Source organism: Lithobates pipiens, unplaced genomic scaffold (genome assembly GCF_037356315.1).
Source record: "Lithobates pipiens isolate NorthernLeopardFrog02 unplaced genomic scaffold, aLitPip1_a1.2 Scaffold_18, whole genome shotgun sequence".
Classification (NCBI taxonomy): domain Eukaryota; kingdom Metazoa; phylum Chordata; class Amphibia; order Anura; family Ranidae; genus Lithobates; species Lithobates pipiens.
Window position 1 is genome coordinate 77,455,140 of NW_027507758.1, and position 22,587 is coordinate 77,477,726.

At 44.5% G+C, this 22,587-nt stretch overlaps 1 protein-coding gene across 3 annotated transcripts in view; it reads left to right on the forward strand.

Moving 5' to 3' along the window:
* Positions 1–22,587, forward strand: part of MIA3 (MIA SH3 domain ER export factor 3) — a 145,393-nt gene that overhangs the window by 43,152 nt on the left and 79,654 nt on the right. For all 3 annotated transcript variants that reach the window (XM_077485801.1, XM_077485802.1, XM_077485803.1), the window contains exons 5-6: positions 2,472–3,287; positions 5,649–5,785. In XM_077485801.1, coding sequence (XP_077341927.1) covers positions 2,472–3,287; positions 5,649–5,785 — 953 coding nt within the window. The remainder of the gene's footprint in view (positions 1–2,471; positions 3,288–5,648; positions 5,786–22,587) is intronic.

Consider the following 22,587-nt stretch of genomic DNA (forward strand, 5'->3'; position numbering starts at 1 on the left):
TGAATTTTGGTACAAAGAGAAGATTTGAGGGCCAAAGTGATAATGCGTTTTGTTTGTAGCGGTGAGACTTTATGGTCGAGGTCCTGCTCCTATTTAATTAGACAGGGTAAAACAGGCGGGTCTGCAGGTGAGGATAACAGGGCATAGGTCTGGGAAAGTACGTGGGCCAATGGGTTAGTCGTCGAGCACAGGTTGTCGGTGCTTATTTTATTGGTCCTGTGCTGTCTCACAGGGCAGGGAAAGTCCTCTGACTAGAGCCTACTCAAAGCTCCCCTTTCTTGGGCCCAGCAGCTTAATGGAGTGAGGGGTGGTGTAGGAATGTTGGCTGGGGATAGGGACATTAAAGCAAGTTTGTTTCTTTGTCCAGCATGGGCAAAGCACAGACTTCCTTTAAAACAAGTGTAAACCATTAAACAATTAGGTGGCATCCAAGAGGGAGGATGTGGGCATTGGAGCACGTGGAATGAGTTCATTTAGTGCACTTGGGCACTGATGTCATTAATGTCTTGACCAATATGAGAGAGTATGTGGATGACCGTTCTGTATCCCAGGGACACAGTAGTGAACTAGCTGCCGGCACATTGAAGCACAGCAAGCAGCGGGAACACCTGGAAGGACCTTTCCTGAATATTCTTTAGCAGGTGTAGGTCTGGGAGAAAGCAAGTTGGAGGCACAGGCAGCAGGACAGGTAAGTATTTTTAATCAACTTTTTCTTTCCTTGTTCCAGTGGTCTACTACTTATATGCTCGTAATACCTCCGCTCCCCTATCCTCTGCAATGTAGAGTAATTTAAAGCAAAACCGGAAATTTGAGTTCAGCTCCACTGTAACATAGGAGAGACGGCCGTGATGTACTATAGATGAAGCACTTCATGTTATTACAGAAGAGTTATTTTTACCGTGTACAGAATAACACATATTCAGATGGGTTTACCCTTTATCAATATTGAAAACTTAAAGTATACCTAAAGGCAAACCTTTTTTTTTTAGCTTTGGATGGAGTGAAGAGGGATTAAAACAGCTGTCAGTTTTTATAGCTGTCTGTTTCCCAGTTTTTAGGAGATTCATCTTCTCTATTTGTCCTGTTTACCATTAGCATTGAAAGTGAAAGTAAAAGAAAATCTCAAATTTTAGGTTAACGAAGAAATGTAATAGAGGGGAAATCTTCCAATGGGGACTATAGTTCTGATGAGCTGGGGATCCCCAAGTAATTCCCTAATTTGCAGTGATTTCCTCTTACTTCATGTTTGTTTATGGGACAGGAAGTGAAAGGTAATCTCCGAAATAGGACACAGATGGTGAAAAAAAATCTGCCAGGGGTTATAACCCTCCTTGGCTCTATCCAAAATGAAAAAAAAAATGCCTATAGTTCTACTTTGTCTAAATGTTTGGCCATGGTTTCTGCTTACCCACATGACAAGCCACAGCTACAAATGCTTTGCAACTATGGCCATGAATCAAGAGACTTCCCCCTGAGAACAATAGATGGTATGGAATCTAGTGGTGTCTAGAGTTATTATCAGAATTCTATGGCAGTGGCAGAGCCAATATTTATAATTCGTGTACTGTGAGAGGGAAACTGTAGGGCACAAGCACTGTGCAGAACCACAGAGCTGTAAGCAGAGTCTGCATATGGCTGCATAAGGCTGTGCATGCTTCTAACAACAAACCTCCCCAATCCTGCCCCATCCTTATACGTGGTGGTATTTGGGCCTGGAAATGGGCAGCTCAGGTACCTAATGCCGCATTATGGGGAGGCAGGGTAATGTTATATACTTTTCCACATATGTAGAAGCAACGGGTATTTCTTGGGGCTCCAGTGGCGAAGAAGCATGGTGAAGACAATGGATATTCAAGTCTGCCTGTAGTGCAGACTCGTTTTCAATGGGCTCAAATTGCACCAAAAAAGGTGCAGGCATAATCTTTGGAGCCACATCACAACCAGATAGCAAGTTAGTTTTGTACCATGCAATCTGGTGCAGGCAAACTGCACTACATTTGTGATGCATTTGGGGTGTTGTTAACTTTGTACTGTTACCCTCAGTGCGATTTGCAATGTGGTGTGGGAAAACGCACAAGGATCACTGCATTTCCTGCACCACATGTGTGAACCTAGGCTAAATATGCCCTGCTGATCCTTTTTATCTCAATGGATGTTACTTGGACAGTTTGAAAACAGACTCTGCTGTCATATGGACACCTTAATGCGCTTATGTAATCTTTAGCCGATGCTGCCATGGGAGCAGTTTTAAAGCAATATTAAACCCAAAAGCAAACATTTACTATATTGCAGCTTACCAATTGTTAGATGTAAAGGCTGCATTCATTTTCATGTACTTCTGTAATTTATTCATGGCTAGTAAGAGTTACTTTTTCAAAATTTTAAATAATAATGTAATTTGGTAACACTAACATGTTGAGAATTGCAAAGTGTGAATTTTATTGACATGTCTACTTTAATTATTTCCATAGAGAAGACAACCTCTGATGAAATAAATCCAGAGGAGGAGAAGTCAGATCCAGAGCCTGTCACCAACAAAGAGGAGGCCACAGTGACTCCAGAAGAACTGCCACCAAAAGAGGAGTCCACAGTGATTCAAGAAGAAATGCCACCAGTAGAGGACTCTACAGTGAATCAGCCACCAGTAGAGGATGCTACAGTGAATCAGCCACCGGAAGAGGATGCTACAGTGAATCTGCCACCAGAAGAGGACTCTACAGTGAATCCGCCATCAGAAGAGGACTCTACAGTGAATCCGCCACCAGAAGAGGACTCTACAGTGAATCCGCCACCAGAAGAGGACTCTACAGTGAATCCGCCACCAGAAGAGGACTCTTCAGTGAATCAGCCACCAGTAGAGGACTCTTCAGTGAATCAGCCACCAGTAGAGGACTCTTCAGTGAATCAGCCACCAGTAGAGGACTTTTCAGTGAATCAGCCACCAGTAGAGGGGCCCACAGTGAGTCAGCCGCCAGTAGAGGAGTCCACAGTGACTCCAGAAGAAGTGCTTCTAGTAGAGGAGTCCACAGTGAATAAGCCTCTAGTAGAGGAGTCCACAGTGAATCAGCTACCAGTGAAGGATTCCACAGTGACACCAGAAGAAGGGCCATCAGTAGAGGAGTCCACAGTGACACCAGAAGAAGGGCCATCAGTAGAGGAGTCCACAGAGAATAAGCCTCCAGTAGAGGTAGAGGCACAGGTTGTCCTTCCCACCCAGGACCCCCTGGATCACATAATGCATAAGCCAGATGAAGCTGTTTACCAGAATGAAGAGGATGCTGGCATAGGTAAGGGGCACAACCTCACTGCGATCAGATTTTTGATAATGATTCCTTTAAGGCTGGGCTGCTGAGGGTACGTTCAAAGTGGTGATCAGGGGCATTAGCCATTGTGGGTCATTATGGTTACTGCAAAATAATTACACCCCATAGTGTTTAATGAATTGGGTCACCTTTGCTGCTCCTATTCCATCCATTGACAGCAGTTTGCAGAAACTTGGCTTTGCTGTAATGGGGAAAAACAACGGATTCATTTTAATGTCAACCCCACAGGTAATTATACTTTAACTTCGTTCTCCTGACAATCTGTTTGGCCACCAGAAGTAAAGAAAACAAGTCTTGTGTAAGCTTGACTTGGAGCTTAAAGCTGACCTCCAGACAAACTGCTAAATACATAGATATGCCTCCCACCACTTACACCCTAGGTAGGTTGCAAGATGTTTCTTTGGCATATAGTAGTAATTTTACCAGTCCTGTTGCAATAAGGGCAGACAACGTGGTTAGCTTGGCCTTTCCATGTGACAGTAATAGGGAAGCATATTTGTGTCACCTTGGGGAAGTCTGCCTAATGGTGACCATACACTTTACAATCTGATCTCCTTAAATTTACCTAAACTATGTAATACGGGGACACACCTATTCAGTTTGTATCAAATCAGACAGGCCCTTATACTACATATCTGATGGCAGATCCAAAGAAGATTGTATAGTGTATGGTCACCTTAAAAGGTAACTCCACTTTCATGGAAAAGAAAATATGGCAAATAAAAAAATAATATAACATATACAAGTACTATAAAAGCTATGTTTTAATCTATTGTTATTAAAAATTACTGATCTACAGAGCTGTAATTTTCTGTAAAATTCAATGCAATATGACACCCTGGAGGCATTCTGTACATCATAAACAAACCACAACAAAAATGTAATTTCCTGCTTCTTTGATTGGCTCACTGGTTTCTCAGAGGTCTGCACTAAGATGCAAGTCAAATTTTAGTCACTCCCTGTAAAAACAATTTAAAATTATTTGTAAAGCCTCGCTTTAAAAAAACAAAAAAACTTGTTATACTTACCTTCTCTGTGCAGGGTTTTGCACAGAGCGGCCCGGATCCTTCTCTTCTCGGGTTCCTCTTTGCTGCTTCTGGCCCCTCCCTCCTGACTAGTGCCCCCATAGACCAGCAGCTTGCTATGGGGACACCCGAACCGAGTCAGAGCTCCGTGTATCTATTCAGACATGGAGTCCCGGCCCCGCTACCCCTCTCTCCTGATTGGCTAACTAACTTTAACAGTCGGAGCCAATGGCGCCACGGCCGTGCCCCAGCCAATCAGGAGGAGAGTCCCGGACAGCCGGCCAGGAATTGTGGACATCGCTGGATAAAGAAAGGGGCACAGGGTATGTATTAGGGGGTGCTGGGGTGGCTTCTACACAAAAGATTTTTTTTATCTTAATGCATAGACTACATTAAGATTAAAAATCTTTTGCCTTTACAACTCCTTTAAGTTCGGTGAGATACTGTCCAAAGGGTTAAATACTTCTAAAAGGCTGCAGACACTGCAGCTTTCCTTACTGGAACACAGAAAATGCACCAGATGATTATAATGAACCAGACCCCCCATTCAGAATCAGTACTGAGTTAGTCTGGTGGCAGCTATTTCTTCACCGTAACAAAATATAGGAATCTGACACAAAGTTTGTTAAAACCCCTGCAATGTACATTGATCTCCGGGGGGAGAGGGCGGGGGGGGGGGGTGTCTTTTTTCTTCTTCAACAAAAGGTCATTTTCTCTTTACGTGGTCTACCCCATATGCTTCTCAACTGTTATCTATGATTTCTGAGTTTTATTTCTTTATATATATATAGATGATAATCTCTGAGGCCGCGTACACACGGGCGGACTGTTCGCCCAACTTAGTCCGCTGAACAGTGTTTCAGCGGACAGTCCGCTCGTGTGTGGGCTTCAGCGGACAGTTTCAGCGGACAGTCTGACGAACAAGGTTTTTCGGAATTCCCGTAAGACAGTCCGCTGAAACTTGGTTTGAGCGGACAGTCCGCTCGTGTGTAGGCTTGTTCGACAAACTAAGTCTCGCGCATGCTCAGAAAGAATTTACACGCCGAAGGTTGCATTGCAGTGTATTGGACGTCGTTTTTCGAGTCCCGTCGTACGTGCTGTTCACGTCATCGCGCACGCTTTCAGCGGACTGTTCGTTCATCGTGTGTGGTCAAGTCCGCTCAGGCAAATTTTGAGCGGACTGTTTGTCGGATTGTTTGACAAACTAAGTTGGGCGAACAGTCCGCCCGTGTGTACGCGGCCTTAGGATTTCTCATCTCTGGATAAATGTATAACCCATAATTGTTACTCCTTGTTTTAGATGCTGCTTTAGAAGGAGGCAGAGTTGAGGAGCCCCGAGAATCGGAATCCTGGCTCACATCAATACTGCAGACCTTCTCCATCATGGGCAGTGCCCTGCTTTCAGCCAAGAGGTCTCTGGGTCCTGTTACAAGCCTGGTGAGTACAATATACATAACTTCTTATCAATGGGTTGGAACAAGGGTCTCCAAATTTCTAACTAAAGGGCCAGGTGCAGACTTTAGGGGGGCCGGACTGTGGCCATTGGGAGTAGAAATTGTCCTAGCGGTTGTAAACAATGCTTCTTTGGTATTAGGGGGAAGAATAGTGCCTTATTGGTGTCAGTGGGAGGAATAGTGTCCCATCATTGGTGTCAATGTGAGGAATACTACTCCATCATTAGGAGGAATAGTGCACCTTCATTGTTGTCATTGGGAGAAATAGTGCTCCATGACTGGTGTCATTGGGAGGAATAGTGCCCCTTCATTGATGTCATTGGGAGAAATAATGCCCCATTGTTGGTGTCAGTGGGAAGAATTTTGTATTGCATCAGTGGAAGGAAAAGTTCCCCAAAGGCCGGAACAAGGCAAGCAAATGGCTGCATCCGGACCCCGGGCCGCAGTTTGGAGTCCTCTGGTTTAGAAGATGACATATTACTGATTTCATAAAGCAGTGCAAATAATGATGGCGTTCAAAATGCAGTAAGCAACAAATTAGATTTTTCCGTTTTCTGAAATGGCATCAGCAAAGATATTATTTGTCATGAAGCCAAAGCACTTCTCTCAAGCAACTTAGAACAAGCTTAAGATCATGTGATCTGAGACTAACAGGATCATAGTGAGTGTTTAGCATTATTGGAGGCTGTAGATTGTCATTGTTTTCGTCACATAGGACCAGTCTGGCACAGCTGCAGTGAAATGCGATACAAATTGAATGTATAATTTCACCCTGGCCAAGGCCTGTTGTTTACAGCTCTGGTTGGCTTGGCTAAGATAACCTTCTTTACAGTTTTTCTTATTTTACCAGTCCTAGCCTGGCATATAATTTGTGGAATTGTGTAAATAAGCTTTTGTATAATGATTGTATTCTAAAAAAAAAAAAAAAAAAGTGACAAGTGATTATACAAGTATGCAGCTACCTCTTTGCTTCTGTCACCTATAGGCATAAGTCTACTGTGCCTAATGAACAATCCAAGCCTAACTCTCACACTATATAGTTGGTAAATCCAGAGGTCATTGGACAGTCAGATTGTAAGATGTGTAGCCAGCTACAGATGTTTAAGACAAGTTCTCTTTAGGCTTCAGGGTCACTGGGACCAAATTAGATTCTCTGTATATACAGTACCTGGGTAGTCCAGCAGGGAGAGGCTGTTTCAGAAGAATGGACAAAATGTATATGAAATTGGAGGAGTTTCACATTTGAAAGGTAGAAACGTATTTTTTGCTGACTCAGAATACACAGGGGGAGAAGGGAGTTACGAAATCCAAGGAAGCTTCTAAAGCTTTGTCTTTCCTTTTGGAAAAGTACCATTACTCACAGTGCAATAATGGCCTTAATGTGTATGTTTTTGATTGCATTGCTGTAGAACGTGGGAAGGTAACCTTTGGGGGCTGGAGGTCTACCTCAAAAACATGGAAGAGATCAAAGATCACCAGGGTGTGGCACCTTAAAAAAATAAAAATAAAAAGTTAACTAGCAGGGTCCCAAAAAAGCAAGGATGGCATGAAGAAAACTTATATCATAAAATGTCACTGTGAAAATATAAACTTAGGTGTGTTTTATCAATAAATACTTGCATAGCAATTCACCCAGTGAAAGTGCAAGTATATTTGTTTTGTATAAATGGGGCAAAAAGTGAATGTTATTAGGCTATTTCCTTTGCTGGACATGGTTTGTTCATTGATCTAACCTTCCGCTCATTGGAATCCTCCCCCCCTCCGGCGCCACAATTGGCACCTTTCAGGGGGGTGCAGGTACCTGTACCTTTCCGCAGAATCTACGCCCCCTTTCCGAAAGTCCCCCGCTGCCTGCTGGGAAACACACGGATCCCAGAGACAGCGGGGACTATCCTTATTGCGCAGCGCGACTCGCGCATGCTCAGTAGGGAACCGGGAAATTAAGCCGAAAGGCTCCACTTCCTGATTCCCATACCCAAGATGGCGGCGGCAGCACCCGAGAGACGATCGAGAGATCGGCTTCGGGTGCCGACATCGCGGGCGCGCTGGACAGGTAAGTGTCACTATTTTAAAAGTCAGCAGCTGCAGTATTTGTAGCTGCTGGCTTTTTAAAAAAAAAAAAAAAAAACGCGGACTCCCGGCGGACTCCCGCTTTAAAGTTGTCTACTAGATGGTGAAATCATATGAAAATGACTGTGATCTTTAGCACCATCTAGTGGCCAAGTACAATATTTTCAATTTTAACTACAGGGCAATGGCCAGGGTTTAGTAGTATAAAAAGAAAAAAAATATTCTTGCACTGTCTGAAATAAGAAAATAAGTGCATGAAAAGCAGCAACTTCCTGTGAGATACACACAGCAACAAACCCTTTCAAAAAATAAATTGCGCTAATGATCAAAAAATGTGAGTAAATGAGTAATAACAACTATTAAAGTCCATCCAGTGAAGTGACATCAACATGGCAATAAATGACAATACACCCAAGAAACGTGATGTGTAAAGGGATAACTTCCATCACTGATTTCACTGCTGCTTAATGACTCCCTATGATCTCCTATTATGGGAGATCACAAGCGCTTTCGGCTTTATACCCAGCCTCGGCCTTTTAATGGACACAGCAACAACGTCTTCATAAGCTTCCATCCCCCATAGGGGGCATAATGGCAGAGGATGTTATTACTCATTTTATATTTTGTACTCACATTTTTTGATCATTAGCGCAACTTATTTTTTGAAAAGGATTTAGTGGTATGTTGTTCAGTGTACAGAGGTCAGCAGTATGTAGGGCAGTCTAGAGAGGTCAGCAGTATGTAGGGCAGTCTAGAGAGGTCAGCAGTATGTAGGGCAGTCTAGAGAGGTCAGCAGTATGTAGGGCAGTCTAGAGAGGTCAGCAGTATGTAGGGCAGTCTAGAGAGGTCAGCAGTATGTAGGGCAGTGTACAGAGGTCAGTAATATGATGTTCAGTGTATAGAGGTCAGTAGTATGTAGTTTAGACTACAGGGCTCAGCAGGGCAGACTACAGGGCTCAGCAGGGCAAAGTACAAGGGTCAGCAGGGCAGGGTAAGAACGAAAGTGGACAGGTAGTCAGCAGGGCAGAGTATAGGGGTCAGTAGTCTGTTGTAGGGACTGTGCAGTTTCCTCCATGTGCAGAGCGGCATAGGGAAGTGGCAGTGACACATTGCTACCTGTTCTGGCATGTGCTGATCCTTAGCCAGTCCTGACCTGCCTTCTTGTTCTGGGTTATTGACTCAAGAGTATTATAGCCAGGGGGGTGCCCTATCAGCTTGGTTCACAATCGTGTGATCACATAAGGTGCTTGTTTTCTATGTGCCCCGTTCACATCACAACCCTTGTGTTGTCATGCAATGCAGTGCAAATGACTGACCAATAATCAGGGAGTTAAATGGCTAATATGCATAAAAAAAAAGTTTTTTTCCATTTGTCAGGTGGTGTAGAAAACACAAGCCTTATGTTGAAAACACAAAAACTTGGAATTAAAAAACACAAGCAGGAAATTTATCATAACAGTGCAAAATATTGCCCTTAAAACAATGTACAAATGAATGGGTGTGCATTTTAATCATTGACGCATAGTGCTGACTCTGCTAAATATGGTCTAGGCAGCTAGGCTTCAGTTAAAGTATAGTAAATCCTCACTTTGTAAAACAACCTATTCAGTTTAAAATATAAATACAAGGCAAAATGTGTGTGTATAATATATATATATATATATATGAGGGGGAAAAAGTATTTGACCCCCTGCTGATTTTGTACATTTGCCCACTGACAGAAATTATCAGTTTATAGGTTTATTTTAACAGTGAGTGACAGAATAACAACAAAAATCCATAAAAAGGCATTTCAAAAAATGTATAAATTGATTTGCATTTTAATGAGTGAATAAGTATTGGATCCCCCATCAATCAGCAAGATTTCTGGCTCCCAGATGTCTTCTGTACAGGTAACAAGCTGAGATTAGGAGCACTCTTTTAAAGGGAGTGCTCTTAATCTCAGTTTACCTGTATTAAAAGCACCTATGCACAGACGCAATCAATCAGATTCCAATCTTTCTCCATCATGGCCAAGACCAAAGAGCCGTCCAAGGATGTCAGGGACAAGATTGTAGACCTACACACTGGAATGGGCTACAAGACCATCGCCAAGCAGTGTGGTGAGAGGGCGACAACAGTTGGTGTGATTATTCGCAAATGGGAGAAATACAAAATACCTGTCAATCTCCCTCGGTCTGGGGCTCCATGCAAGATCTCATCTTGTGGAGTTTCAACGATCATGAGAACGGTGAGGAATCAGCCCAGAACTACATAGGAGAATCTTGTCAGTGATCTCAAGGCAGCTGGGACCATAGTCACCAAGAAAACAATTGGTAACGCACTGCGCCGTAGGACTGAAATCCTGCAGGGTCCACAAGGTCCCACTGCTCAAGAAATCACATATATAGGCCCGTCTAAAGTTTCCTAATGAACATCTGAATGATTCAGAGGAGAACTGGGTGAAAGTGTTGTGGTCAGATGAGACCTAAATGGAACTCTTTGGCATCAACGCAACTCGCCCTGTTTGGAGGAGGAGGAATACTCCTATGACCCCAAGAACATCATCCCCACCGTCAAACACTGAGGTGGAAACATTATGCTTTGGGGGTGTTTTTCTGCTAAGGGGACAGGACAACTTCACCGCATCAAAGGGACCATAGACAGGACCATGTGCCGTCAAAACTTGGGTGAGAACCTTCTTCCCTCAGCCAGGGCTTTTAAGATGGGTAGTGGATGGACATTCAAGCATGACGATGAACCAAAACACACGGCCAAGGCAACAAAGGAGTGGCTCAAGAAGAAGCACATTAAGGTCCTGGAGTGGCCTAGCCAGTCTCCAGACCTTAATCCCATAGACTATATGTGGAGGGAGCTGAAGCTTCGAGTTACCAATAGGTCAGCCTCAAAACCTTAATGGCTTGGAGAGGATCTGCAAAGAAGAGTGGGAAAAATCTCTCATGAGATGTGTGCAAACCTGGTGGCCAACTGCAAGAAACGTCTGACCTCAATGACTGCCAGCAAGGTTTTTGCCACCAAGTACTAAGTCATGTTTTGTGAAGGGGTCGAATACTTATTTCACTCATTAAAATGCAAATCGATTTATAACTTTTATAAAATGCGTTTTTCAGGATATTTTTGTTGTTCTTTTGTCTCTCACTGTTAAAATATACCTACCTTTAAAATTATAGATTGATCATTTCTTAACGTACAAAATCATCAGGAGATCTTATACTTTTTTCCCCCTCACTGTATATGTGAGGATGTGACATATATATAGATAGATATATCTATATAATAAATATATATATATATATATATATATATATATAGATGGATATATATCTTTATTTTTATTTTATTTTTTTAAATGACCACATGACCTGTTCTCAGCTGTTAAAGGGGCTTAGAGAGGTGGAGGTGTGTCAGCAGGAGACAGAGAAACAGCAGTACATTGATCTCCCCAGTGTTCCCAGTGAAGGGGGATGTGTCAGCACAAGTCTGACCACTGTAGGACAGGCTGTGTTCCCAAGTAGAATACAAAGAAGAAAACTGATCACGCTGAGATGGATGAGCGTCAATGCTTAGTGTGGTCAGTTTGAAATAGGAAAGCAGAGGGGCTGCAGGATCATCAGGTATTTCACACAAAGGAAGCAATACAAACAGAACAGGTTACTTTTTTGTTCAAGGACATGGTACAGCAGAAACATCAGGGATATGAACTGTTGGGTTTACTTATTTAATCATTAAAGTGTTAAAGTATTAAATGTAAAAAATTAAAAAATGAAATAAAACGGACCATTATGGTTTTCCTTTTAGAATGGGAATCCTCCGTGTAGTGTGTTCAGGTTTGAAAGTGAAAGTGATGATCAGTCTCTCTGATGACTAATGAATTAGTATACTACAGAATCAGTTGTCTGCGATGTCTGGGAGTCGCATTCTATAAATGAGTCACTAAAGTGTGTAGGATGATAACTTTCACTAATTTCCCTAACGATCTGCTTCATTGTATGGAATGAACACGTGTGAATCTGATGTTCCCTCTCTGCAATGTTTGTAGTTAAGCAAACCACAAAAAACAAAGGCAATGGAGCTTTAGAAAAACGGCCTAAATCTGGGTATACACGGGCCGAAAATAAGTTGAAAATGGTTGGTTTGGCAGGAACCGGACGACTTTTGGGTACAGCTCCTCCTCCAACAGAAGCCGATTTCACGAGCGACTTCTATCGAAGGGGCATGCTGGAAAACCAGCATCTGATAGGCTGCCAGATCGCTGTATCCCACATTGCTTAAAACCAAACTCATTCCCTATAGTCTTCAGTCCCTCTACTGTACTGAAATACGGTACTCTGATTTCCCTGCACACTGTGAGCATCTCGCAGTGTGTAGTAGAAGCTGCAGCAAGTCAGAGCCCACTACATTTCCTGGCTGGAAGACACCTCCAGCATCATTTAGCACTTTCCTCCCGAGGGGGCTCACCCCTTTCATTCACTGGATTTCATTACTTTCAATCATGGGGCTCAGCATTAAATGTGGTTGTTATATAGGATGGTCTGCATACAAATACAGTCAGCTCAGAAACTCACACTCCTCCAGACTCGCATCCACCTATCAAGGCAGGGTGCTGTGCTGTTTTCAGGAAGCTATGTACACCACTTTGTTGACACCATCCATTAGCCATGATCTGCCTGCAATGCATAGAGAAGCACAGAGACCTGGAGATTATGTCATAGGGTCTAAAATAGAAAAGGTATTATTGAAAGATTGTATTAGCATGTTGATGAGGGTAGAAGGGGGAGCCAAGAAAACAAAATATAAAACAGATTAAATACTTATCTTTAAAGTGTTACTAAACCTAGGACGCTGCATTCACTATATCTGGTCTCCCATAGTACACAGAACACGGAAATGCAATTATTTTAGTAAATATAAACTGCTAAATACCTTTTCTCATTAGCAGTACATAGCAGCCCTGTGACTTCTATCACTGTCTGGTTAAACCCTGTAGGAGGAGTTTTCATTCTCCTCTGAATGTGCTATGAGGCTGCAGGACACCCGACCCTCTGTCTGGACAGTGCTGATCGGCCCTGTGCTGATCACATGCAGTCTCCCAAGACAGAAAAAAAACTCTAGCAATACTCACCAAACTGAGCATGTGCAGTTTGCCCCCAAGGTTCCATTCTATCAGCAGATTGGGGACAGAGGAGAAAGGGGAGGATCAGAGAAGACAGGCTTTTTACACAATGCAGAGGATTAACCCCTGCGGTTCCACAGTAAGTAAAACAAGCATGCTTTGCTTTACTGCCTATACAGACTGATTTTACTGTTGTGAGTTTAGCAACACTTTAAGACCCCTTTCACAAAGGGGGGGAAATTCCACCAGGAGTCTGCCTGTCCAGCGGGGAATCTGTCCACTAATCCCAGCTGAGCAGGCGGATAGCTTGTCTATATCCGCTTCGCTTACGTAGAGCGAATACAGACACAGGCCGCTCTCCTCTATGGGTGGTCGGGTATAAATGGACCACCTGTTCGTGTACACCCGTTGGCCACCTGATCCGCCACACGGATGGGGAACGGATCCTTATCCGTCTGTTTTAAGCTGATCGGATGTCGGCATCTGTCAACAGACACATGTTCATTGGCACCCACCGCTCCATAGAAAGCAATGTATGGTCCGATCAAGTCTGCCTGAGAAACTGACAGGCGGACCCTGAATGTAGTGTAGCACTTACCCCCCGAAGGAGCTGCTGGTTTTTGTTGGGCTTACCGTTACCTCACCTGCTCACTGCTTCCGTCTTAGGGGGTACCATTGTAGGGTGGATTCAAGAATGCTAGCTCTGACACTTAGTCCCTTTTCCAAAGATTTATTTGAAAGAAACATGAAGTTTTGCAATAGAGGGTTAAGGGGAGTTCAGGTACCTTGTAATTGCGGGTTAGAGGTATTTCCTTGATCCAGAGGATAAATGGCTTCCACAGGCTGGATCTAGCAATCACTGGATAGGCCTCTCTCACTGACCGAGCAGCCGGTGAGATGCTCCAACAAAGTCTCTGCCACAGACTTGTTTAACAAAATCGTTGTGCAATCCTCTGCCACAGGAAGGTACAACCATCAGCTTGTTGAGAAATTAAAGAACTGTCACACAGTACCATTTTCTTTCAGCTGATCCATCGGTACTCTGTGGTAGGTGATCCGGGATGCATCCTCCAACTGAGTCTCCAGGCTCTTCCAGAGATACCAGCCTTGTTGCTCAGTCCTCTCCTGAAAAAGTCCTCCCCTGGATCCTCCAGCTTGGCTTCTCCCTGCAGGCAAGATAGCACAGGACCACCCCTGGATCAGTAGGCCCCCAAGACTTTTGGGCCCACCCTTTCATTTACAAAGCCTGGGGCTAGCCGGCCCCGAGACATAGAAACAGGCAGCACACACCTCAGGCCAGGAGGGCCACGAGGTCGGGATAACAAACCCCAAAAATATGGCGCCTGTACCTTAACTACCCTTCCCCAGAATGCACAGCGGGTGAACCACTCCCACTGGGCTATCTCTTGAGTAATAGGGGTACCCAATACATTCAGCCTGTTGCATTCTCAACACTTACCGGTGGTGACAGCGACACCCACGGCCAAGTGGAAACTAGCACAACCCAGCTGAACTGGTACAGAAACCAGAACTTTGAAATAATTAGTCTGAGCCAAACTGCAGCTTCAGACAAACTTAAGCTTACAAACACAATAGCGTCTACTCATTAGGAGCAGGGCGCTACAGTAGTAAAATAAACTTGCCTGACTAGTTTTACTGGAGGCTCTTTAATCTTATTTAATTAAGACAACTAACCAATTAGGGATTTAGTGAAAGTAAATATAGATCAGATCATGTAATCCTCGGCTTTGTGTATGGATTATGTTACTGTACACATATTTCTGATTTCAGCAAACTGCATTGTGAGAGAAATGTCGATTCACAGACCTTAAAACCACATCTGAGGGGTCTGATGCTTTACCCACTTCACCTCCGGAAGGTTTACCCCCTTTCCTGTCCAGGCCATTTTTTGCCATATGGCACTGTGCTAGGTACTTTAACTGACAATTTTTCGGTCGTGTGACGCTGTACCCAAATAGATTGTATGTCCATTTCCCCCCACAAATAGAGCTTTCTTTTGGTGGTATTTGATCACTTCTGCAGTTTTTCATTTTTATATATATATTTTTTTACTTTCTGCTATAAAACATATCCAGTAAAAAAAAATCTAATTTCTTCATCAGTTTAGGCCAATATGTATTCTGCTACATATTTTTGGTAAAAAAATCCCAATAAGCGTATATTGATTGGTTTGCGCAAAAATTATAGTGTCCATAAACTATAGGATATTTTTCTTTATTTCTATTTTTTTACTGCTAATGGTGGTGACAAGCGACGTATAGAAGTACTGAGATATTGCGGCAGACAAATTGGACACTAACTGACACTTTTTTTGGGGACCAGTGACACTAATACAGTGATCACTGCTAAAAATATGCACTGTCACTGTACTAGTGACACTGGCTAGGAAGGGGTTAACATCAGAGGCGATTAAAGGGTTAACTGTGCCTAGCTGATTATTCCGTATAGTGGGGGGGGGGGGGTGCTTTTACTAGTGGAAGGCATGGATCTGTGTTTCTGCTTTACAGGAAGACAGGATCCATGTCTTCCATACTGACAGAATGATAAGCAGACTGGAATTCTGTCAGTGTGCCAGCGGACATCGGGTCCACAAGATCCGGTGATCAGCCAACGTTGTGTAAATTCACAGAGGAAGTGAGCCGTTTGCGGAGCACACTCACGCCCAAAACACGGAAATGCAGAATCATGCATTATATATATATATATATATATATGGCATCTGTGTCCCATTGGGGAGATTTCCCTTCACATCTGTTCCTATAGCGAAACCAGAAGGTGAGAGGAAATCCCTGCAAAGTGAGGGAATCCCTAGTTGTCACCAGAACTAGTGTTCCCATTGGAAGAAAAAAAAATGTGCCTTTTAATTATATTTTATTGTGTGTTGCATTAAAGAGACCCTGTCACGAACTTAAAAACTTATAAATAAAAGTACAGACAAAAAAAGTATTTTGAATGCTTACTTGCAGCGGTTTTTCTTTCCCTCTTCTCTTCTGGGAGTGCCAGTTACAGCCTGTGCTGGCCCAGCTCCTCCACCCTTCCCCTTACCCTCCTTTTAAAAGCCTTTTATGTAGCTGCTGGAGGAGTGAAGGGGAATACTAAAGAGTGTTATTTAATTGACAGTTCTGAGTCTGCTGCCATCACATTCGAGATTGGTGGCAAGGTTTTTGGATGTCTAAACAATGGAGGCTTTTACAGGCATAAATTACAATAAATGCACATATCTTATGAAACAATTAATCTTCAAATAAATAGAATGGTGACAGGGTCTCTTTAGGCAGCCCATTTGTATTGACCTGAAAACGTGCCTGCACTATTTTTTCCACATGTGGTGTGTCACAACACATATTATTATGTTACCATTTTTGCATTGTACTGTGACATAGGTGTGCTCTTTAACCACTCACCTACCAGGCACTTCACCCCTTTCCTGCCCAGGCCAGTTTTCAGATTTCAATGCTTTAGCTCAGCTCTTGACTGGTGTGCAATTTTCTTTTCTTTTTTTTTTCAACAAGAGGGTTTTTTGGTTAAAAAAAAAAAAAAAAGAGATAAAACAAAAGTGCAGAAGGTGGTCGGATTGCCCTCTGATTGTCTACCAGCCACTCTATACCACCCACTGAAAAGCAACCCACTGCAGAAAGCTTTTCAGAGGGCAGTATCATTGCCAATGTGAAAGAAGCCTAAGGTTGTTTTTTTTTTCAACTACCTTTAATAGACCAAGCTGCACAGACAAAGTAGCAGTTAGAGGGTTGAGACAAATCATTTATCCTAAAAGGGAAAAAGTTTTAGCTGAAGTTTGGCTTAATTTTTTATTTTTTATTTTAAACCTGCTTGTACATCTAGCACTCCCCTCTTCCCAGACTGTCAATGCTGATGTCCAAAGGTGTCTACTAGTGATGGGCTCTGTTGTGTTCGGGATCGTAGTACCAACCCACTTGAGTATTCCCACCAGGAAACTGACACGGCACACCACCAATCACAGGAAGAGATGGACTCAGACTTGTTTGGGATCCTAGTCCGATCGCCAATCACAGGCAGTAAGACATTTCCCGGTCTGCAACTGCACAGACTGGGAAATGTTTCAATGCCTGTGATTATCGATGTGCAGTGTCAGCTTCCTGGCGGGATTGGGAAGGTGAGTTGGGACTAAGATCCGGAACACGCCTGAACCCATCTCTACTCATAGACAGTGAGGCATTTCCCGGTCTGTGCAGCTGCAGACCGTGAATGCCTCACTGTCTTTGATTGGTGGTGTGCAGTGTCTGCTTCCTGGTGGGATTGCTCAAGTGGATTGGGACTACGATCCCAATCCCTAGCGTCTTTATTGCTCAAAGGGTTTTTAATGTTCAGTGCGCATGAGGCCTTAACAGGCATCCCAACCTGCAAAAACTAATTTCAGGGAGGTGGCACTCCGCAGCCACAACACCATTTTTTTTAATCTGCGCTGTTGGTGGGGGGCTTTGGTGAGATATTAGGGTTCTAAACGGACCCCTGACATCTCCCCTTTGAGACAGTGAAAGGGACTGAAGACACAGATTTCCCAATCCCTTTGTCAACACTGAAGAAGAATGGACAGGAGACAGCAACTCCTCTCCATTCATAAACTGAAGCAAAGTAAACAGTTTACTCTGCTTAGTTTTCATGGGACACAGAAGCGAGCGATCGCTATACAGGGAGATTGGTGCTGACAGCTGTGCCTCCCACCACACTGATCACTCCCGGCTGTGAACCAGGGACCTACCATGTGTGCAGTGTGGGGATTAAGGATGGGCTTGGCGTGTTCTCACACTCCACGCGCAGAGCCCGCCAGGAAGTCGGCACGACGCTGCGCTAATCACAGGCAGTGAGACATTTTCCCGATGTGTGGCTGCAGAGATCGGGAAACGTCTCACTGCCTGTGATTAGCGCAGCGCCGTGCCGACTTCCTGGTGGGCTGTGTGCGAACACGCCCAAGCCCATCTCTAGTGGGGATGATACGCCACTACCGCCCAGGATCAACCCTGCAGTCGGGAGATCACACGGCACTCGTGGGTGTCTGGTAAACGCAGCCAAAATGCAGGAGACTCCCATACGCCGCAGGAGACTTGGGATGTCTTCCATAAGTTCGCACTGCACTAAATCTCATGTTGCTGCAGTACCATGTAGTTTGGTGGCTGCAAATATGATACATTTGCTAGATCTGTTTGGGGCGCCATTATCATTTCACCCATGCGTTCCTGGCAAGGACAGTGCGTTCTCATGCGGTGCAGGAAATGTGCACAGGAACCTTTCCCACATCTAGAGTGAACCGGCCCACGCCTGTGCAGCCTGCTTGTGGTGCCATTGCTGTTAATAGCACTCCAAATGCAGCTAGGAAAGGTGCATTTTGTTGTGATTAAAAATGCGCAAACTGCTCTGTATGCTACTTTGCTGTGTTTGTTGCACACAGGGCAGCTCTATGCTGCCACATGAAAACACGCAAAAAAATGCACTATAAGGCCGAGTTTACGTGCGGCCGCGGGTCCCAGCATGGCGTCCCTGTTCACCGGTTCTGGTCTGAATTTTTAGCCTAAATTCGTACCTGAACTGGACCTAAACACGCACAGGACCCCTTTTGGAATGCGGACCATGGCATACATGAACCGGCTCCATTGCAAGTAAGGATGAGCTCCGGCGCGTTCACATGCGGAGACCGCCAGGAAGTCAGTGCAGCACTGTGCTAATCACAGGCAGTGAAACATTTCCGATGTGCTGCTGCAGAGATCAGCAATGTCTCACTGCCTGTGATTAGCGCAGCGCAGCGCTGCGCCGACTTCTGGCGGGCTCTGCACGTGGAGCATGCGAACACGCCTGAGCTCATCCTTAATTGCAAGCTGGGCACACTTGCATGTCATGCAAATTGGATGCAAGGAAATCCGCACCCAATTCGCACAATTGTGAATCTGGACAGTTTTTAACGCACAGGTGTGAATGGGGCCTTTGTAGGATCACAGTACAGAGGACTGGGGAGGGGTGAAGCACATTTTAATCTGTAATTGTATTGAGGATTTCCCCTGTGCACAGCTGTATTGGGTGGTGTCAGCAATGTGAGGAGACCTGTCATCGTTCGAAATTGCTGCTGGCTCAGGTGACAGAGGCGCCGCCCTGGTGCAACGCCAACCAATCGCAGCTCATAGCTTGAGCGCTGCTACTGCACACCGCTCAGGGACAGGCTCCTCGCCGCTCCCGGCATGCTTTGCGGGGTCACGTGGCAGAGCTTGCTTCCGGGTGTCGCCGGCCAGGAACGTCAGCGCATCCGGGTGGCGCCGGGTCACACAGCGGTGACGTGTTGTTATGACAGAAGGAGAAGTGCTGAGCGGCTGACAGAACGCTGAGGAGAGCCGCCGGTGAGAGAGAGAGAGAGAGAGAGCGCTTGTGTGTGTGTGTCTCATATATATATATATATATATATATATATATATATATATATATATATATATATATATATATATATAAAAAATGTGTGTGTGTCATCTTTTATATCTCAATTGTGTCATTGTGTGTGAGAGAGAGGAGCTCCGAGCCCTGACTATGTATGTATGTTATATGATGAGGAGACTGAGGCTGAAGGATAGACAAACTTGTAACTGTGATAAACGGATGTGTGCCCCGGTATGAGAGGGAGGAGTGGTGATGAGACAGTCATGTATATTGTAAAGGGGGGAAATGGAAGTACAGAGAGGAGGACAGACATATATATTGTGTGTATATATAGAGATCTCAGGCTCGGTTCACATATATGCGATGTGAGAACCCGGGTGATTCCAGTGCCTGTTCTCACATCGCATGTCACCCCCCGCCCCCGGAGATTCACACTGCCCTATGCCAATCTCTGCGGGTGTCAATAGAAAGTCAGTGATACCCCCAGATCGGTTTGCAGATCGCAGTGCGAACTGTCAAATGGTGCAAAGAATTGGAAGGAATGGGTGTGAACACCTACGCGATCCGATTCCAGTGCGGCCCAAAAAAAGTGTCCTGCACCATTTTGGCGCGACTGCCACGCAAATCGCTGAATACGGCTCACACAGGCATCGCATGTGATCTGCACAGCAGGGCAGTGCGAATCACATGCGATGTCTAACATCACACAAGTGAGAGCCCGGGCTCTGTATAGAATAGTGAGCAGACTCTTAGGCCCCATTCACACTATGTTGGTAAGACCTGATCTGTCAGCGCAGGGACACACTGGAAACAATTATTTTGTATATGACCCAATCACACCGCAACGCAGCCTAGCGATCAGCGTGTGCAATAAAATCTAGAAGTGCTGCACTTTATCACAGCGCCCCGGATCACTCTGCAGTGTCGGGCAGTGCAACGCATCGTACGATTTGTACAGCCGTGGTCCAAGAGTTTTGAGAATGACAAAAATATTCATTTTCACAAAGTCTGTTGCTTCAGTGTTTTTTTAGATCTTTTTGTCAGATGTTAATATAGTTTACTGAAGTATAATTACAAGCATTTCAAAGGCTTCTATTGACTATTACATTAAAGCGGTAGTAAACGTGCTGAACCCCCCGCTCAGTAGTAACCCCCCAAGCTCTGCTGATCCCATGTTCAGTAGTAACCCCCCCCCCCCCAGCTCTGCTGATCTCCAGCTTTGCTGATCCCCCCCCCCCCCGCTCAGTAGTAACCCCCAGCTCTGCTGATTCCCCCCCCCCCGCTCAGTAGTAACCCCCAGCTCTGCTGATTCCCCCCCCCCCCCCGCTCAGTAATAACCCCCCCTCCCCCCTCCATGCATTAGTAACCCCCCAGCTTGGCTGATCTCCCCCTCTCAGTAGTAACCCCCGAGCTATGCTGATTTCCCCCCCCCATGCTCAGTAGTAACCCCCCAGCTCTGCTGACCCCCCCCCCTCCCCACAACCGCTCAATTGTTGGCCAAAATTTATGAAGAAAAATTTATTTGCAAAATGTTATAACCAAAACGAAGAAAATGCGTTTTTCTTTTTTTTTTTTTTACAAAATAATTTTTTCATTTATAGCGCAAAAAAATAAATAACCCAGTGGTGAATAAATACCACTAAAATAAAGCTCTATTTGTGTGGAATAAAGGACAAACATATGGGTACAGTGTTGCATGGGTAATTTGTCATTCAAAATGTGAGAACGCTGAAATCTGAAAATTGGTCCGGTTAGGAAGGGGGTACAAGTAGCCAGTGAGCAAGTGGTAAAAGTAAACTAAAACTTTTTTTTTTTTTAGATTTGTATAGAGTGGAGATGTATTAGAATTCCTGTCAGTTTTTGTTGCTGTCTTTATCGCTGTTAAGGAGATTCAGGCTACCATTATCATTGAAAGTAAAAAAAAAAATTTGTTGTCCCCAGAAAAGAAAACGCTGGGAAATCTTCCAATGGGGACACTAATTCTAGTGACTCTCACTTCCTGTTTGGTTATGAGACAGGAAGTGAAATCTCTGCAATGGGACACAGATGGTGAAAAAAAAATCTGACAGGTTATAAACCTCCCTTGCTCTATCCAAAATGAGGAAAAAAAAGTTTTGCCTATAGTTCTACTTTAACATCAAGGAGCGATCAAAGGGTTAATTCTGTGCTTAACAATGTGTAATGTGTGCTTTTTACTAAAAATTAGTTTGTTCCTTTTCCCCGCTTTGCAGATTGTTCCCTCTATACCACACCACAGGGCAGTTCCCTCTATACCACACTACTGGCAGCCCATCATCGGGTCGCAGCCATGAATCATTGGCTAAAACCTGTTCACAAAAATTCCACTATGTCAAATCGCAGGAGGTGATGACCGGGGGGATGCGCATACTTTGAACCCAGAAGAAGGTGCTGAGGTACGGGTACATGATTGTGCCTCTACAAGCCACTCGCCTGCAGTTAAATTATTGCAGGCAGACGGAAAGTGGTTAAGGCCACTTTCACACTGAGGTGCTTTACATGTGTTTTTGCGCTAAAATAGTGCCTGTAAACTGCCTCTTCTGCAGTCCCAGTGTGAAAGCCGGAGTGTTTTCACACTGGGGCAGTGCGCTTGCAGGACAGGAAAAAAATTCCTGCAAGCAGCATCTTTGGGTTGGTTTAGAAGCGCTACCGAGATGCCCTGGCAATTTGTGGGCGCTTTTAACCCTTTATCGGCCATTAGCGGGGGTTAAAAGCACCCCACTAGCAGCTGAAAAATGCAGCTAAAATGACAGTAAAGCGCCAACCTCTTCAGTTTTGAAAGAGGCCTAAAGGTTTTAATCGTATCTCCCCCTTTCCTTCTTTCATTCAGACTGTAGGTATAACCACTTACCGACCGCCTCATGAAGTTATATCTCGGCAGTTTGAAGATGGATATCTTGGTAACGGCAGCAGCTGCTGCCTGGTTCTGTTTACGATAATGGTGGTCTCTGCGGCGGATTCGCGCCCTCCACCGCTTACCAGAGGCGTTGGTAGCAGCGGCGGCGATCGGGTCCTTCACGTTGCTGGGTATGGGGGCGAGTGAGGGGGAAGATGGGGGGGCCCCCCCCCGTCTCTATAACATCGCAGGGCGGAAGCTATGTCAAATGTCACTTCCGCCCCAAACACCTTAAATGCACATTTTTCTGTTGTAATTTTTCCAAATGACA